The sequence below is a fragment of the Penaeus monodon genome, chromosome 23 (genome assembly GCF_015228065.2).
Source record: "Penaeus monodon isolate SGIC_2016 chromosome 23, NSTDA_Pmon_1, whole genome shotgun sequence".
Taxonomy (NCBI): domain Eukaryota; kingdom Metazoa; phylum Arthropoda; class Malacostraca; order Decapoda; family Penaeidae; genus Penaeus; species Penaeus monodon.
Window position 1 is genome coordinate 35,721,647 of NC_051408.1, and position 3,305 is coordinate 35,724,951.

At 49.5% G+C, this 3,305-nt stretch overlaps 1 protein-coding gene across 3 annotated transcripts in view; it reads left to right on the forward strand.

The window, feature by feature from the left end:
* Positions 1-540: 540 nt before the first annotated feature.
* The window catches only part of LOC119587962 (proline-rich receptor-like protein kinase PERK2), a 9,755-nt gene continuing 6,990 nt past the window's right edge, over positions 541-3,305 (forward strand). The window contains exons 1-2 of one of the 3 annotated variants that reach the window (XM_037936676.1): positions 541-875; positions 2,171-2,722. In XM_037936676.1, coding sequence (XP_037792604.1) covers positions 2,290-2,722 — 433 coding nt within the window. In that variant the 5' untranslated portion in view covers positions 541-875; positions 2,171-2,289. Of the gene's footprint in view, positions 876-2,170; positions 2,738-3,305 lie in introns of all 3 variants that reach the window. The other 2 variants (XM_037936674.1, XM_037936675.1) reach the window with 2 other exon arrangements.

Sequence of the window (3,305 nt, forward strand, 5' to 3'; positions counted from 1 at the left end):
ATACTTGATATTAGCATTTCAGTGAAGACTGACTTTTATAGAGAATGAGAGAGAGGGGAAGGGAGAAGGCCAGAGAAGGCAGGAAATGTAGGAAGAGGTGATACAAGGAAACAAAGTAAAACAAAAAAATCAGATTAGCAAGTCCTGGTTTAATTATTCCTTATTTTTCCGCGTACATTTTCTGGTACTTTCTCCGTCAGCTTTTCACTCGAAAGTATACAGTTTCCTCCCGCCGTCTTTCCCCTCCCTCACGCTGGGGTGTTTCCATGGCAACCCTCCGCGCCGCCGCTCAGAGTGCCAATGGAGGAAGAGCGCGAGCGTTTATCCCCACGAAATGTTTCAGAGGGAAGTCAGTTTTAATGCTATTTCCCTCTTGTCTGTTAACTTCCTCGAGAAACAATGTATCTGCAACGTGCAACTCGCAACAGGGCTTGACTGCGACGCCGAAACATAAGGCATGATTCGTATGGGTAGCCGGGCGGCGGGAGAGCTGATGCGGGGAGCGGGTGCAGTGGCGCGTCTGTTGTCTCGGCCGCGGCGGTGTGGTGTGCTCAGCAGCCATATTCCGCCCGACACAACCACGGCCGCCGGGGATAGTGGCGCCTCCACACTGCTGCTCCGAACACCATAGAGCCGACACCACACGCATGCCGGCATCAACCTCTCGCGCTTGTTGTCATCTGTGATCGGTCCTCGTGCTTGCTTGCGGGGGGGCGTCGTGGCTGGTGGCGGCGGCGTTGGTGCCGGTAGACCTCCCAGCCAGTGAGTGACACGCACACTCACTCGACTCTCCTCGCGGTCGGGAGCCGAGGCGTGAGACCGTCTTTCCCCTCGCAGACGATACGTGGACCCCTCGGATTGCATGATAAGAACTTGTAAGAGAGATTGTGGATACGAGTAGCTTCGGCAAAATCGGCTGTGATTGTAAGCCTTGACTGGCGTTTGCAATGAGAATCAACGTGCAGGCGGAGGCGAAGGAAAACTCCGATTTGTGGCCGTAAATAAGCATTAAAGGAACGTCAGGATTTACTGTGATTTGAAGGTCTTTTTTTTAGATTTATTGGCTACTGTGAGGCGAGATTTTAATCTTAGGGGGGAAGTGTGAGGAAAACAAACGCGTCATGTATATTTAAGCCTACCTGTGCCAGAGCAAATGCGATTTCCGGTGTGATCTGTTGGCAGTTATTTAAAACAGGACTCGAGGCGTGAGAGAGTGGGAAAGCCGGTGCCTAATAGTATCTTATGCGGTGTGGGGAAAGCTCCGTACTAGAACTACAAAAAATAACTCCATTTCCTTCTTTCCCGCGTGCCTGGCTTCATATTGTGTGTCTTGTCATACCCTGCTCTAAATAACAGTCTGTACCTCCCAAATCTGCCAAAGTACTGTATGCTTCTTATCGTCTGTCTGTGATTACCCGCTTGCTCACGCACGCCATGACTGCACAGATTACACCCCATTAATCAAACCGCATTCGCAGTCACGTCAATCACTTTCCTTCTTGTCACATCTCCCGCCAATTACACAATATCATGCTTCTCAATTAACCCGAACCGACTCACTCAGAACAGATTACAACCTTTTATGATGTCCATTCATTCAGCCGACTACGTTACCGATGCGTGAATTCGTGACGATATCGAATTCCCTCGAGTTTTCCCGCCTCGGGCATTGCGTAAGATATTGAATTCTGAATTGTGTTTTTTAGTGTGTGTGGGTTTGCAGTTGTTATCTCCAGGATTATATGCCGTTAGCATATGATTAAACTACGAGAAAATATAATTTATCAACTGACTGACTAGCAGTTCCACATATTTTTGTGCGTGTTGAGCTAGATTTTTCACTTTTCTAATACTGTTACTTAATAACCTCCACCGTTATTGCGACACGTGGGTGCTGCGGTAGAGATCAGGCTGTCCCCGATGTCAGTGGCATAGCGTGGTAAAACGGGCACTAAAACTGAAGCCGCCTTGGATATGAGCGTCTTGTGTTTCACCCTCGAGGAGCTGATGGCCGACCCAGCTGTGCTTTGCCGTTCGTCCGTGCGGCCCAGAAGTTAAGCGAGTGTTTGTGTGTCTGTGTCTTCAAAGGCGTATTTCGTGCTTGATTCATATAATTTGTGTGTCGTGGGATTTATTTTTTAAAGCTCGTTTCATTGCTTGCCCCACTCAGATGCCTAGTTATAATCCCAATATAACTGTAACTTAAAGGCGAGAAAAACATGCAAGTTCGCGGAGGAAGCAGCATTACCGTCATGCGTTCGTGAAGCCGCTCTCAGCTTCTCCCGAACGATGGGGACCGCGTGCAGCTGCGCCCGCGACGCCTCGGACGAGTGTGCTCGCGCGGACAAGACCAATGGCCACGTGCCTGACCAGGACGGCGACGGCGACGGCGGCGGTGGCCAGCGCAACGGCCCGCTGCACACGGCCGAGCACGCCACGCAGACCGGCCGCAAGAACGGCGCCATCCCCAAGATCTCCATCGGCGCGAGCTCGGTGGACGGCCACAGCGGCTACGACGAGGAGGAGGGAGGCCTACGCCCCATGGTCTCGCCCGCCCTCACGACCTCGGCCACCCCGCCCTTGACCTCCCCCGCCCTCGCTACGCCCCCTTACAACTCCCCCGCACTCACCACGCCCTCGATGACCCCGTCTGCGTTTGTGACGTCACCTTTGACCTCGCCTCCGGCCTCCTCCCTGAGAGCGGATAGTGGCGTAGATCAAGGCAGGTGTGACGAAGGTAATACTTTGCAAAGAAATAGGAAGAGATCCCCTTTGAGGCTTTCGTTCATTCATTTATTCAACTATCTACTTCTTTGCAAGGGAATGGAGCCAGTCTTTAGGAAATGATATTCATGATAGACATTTAAATAAGTGTATAATACTAGGAAATACACACTTTTAATTTTAATGAGATAATGCAGTCTTCCGCTTTAGTCATGAAGTTCATTGCAGTTTTCATTATCAGAAGCTGGATTTGGCTCATAAAGAATTCATCTCCAGATCGAGCTTACGTCTCCCTCAATTAGTTAAATTTTAGCCATTAATTTAGGCTATGTCTGCAATTACTGTGGCTTAATATAGCAGCCTCAGCAATGGCAACAATTTGAAATCATTGTATGAATTATTTTTTTATCTCAAACTTCCATGGCTGTGAATAGAGAACATTCTCCCTGCGCTTAACCTAATTATGCGCCGCTTGCATGCAATTAAACGAAACAGCTTGGCTCATTTTCTTGCTTTGGCTTGGCAAGTCTGCCTCGTGATGGCCACCGCTTAACCTTTTAAGTTTATTCATTATATGGTCA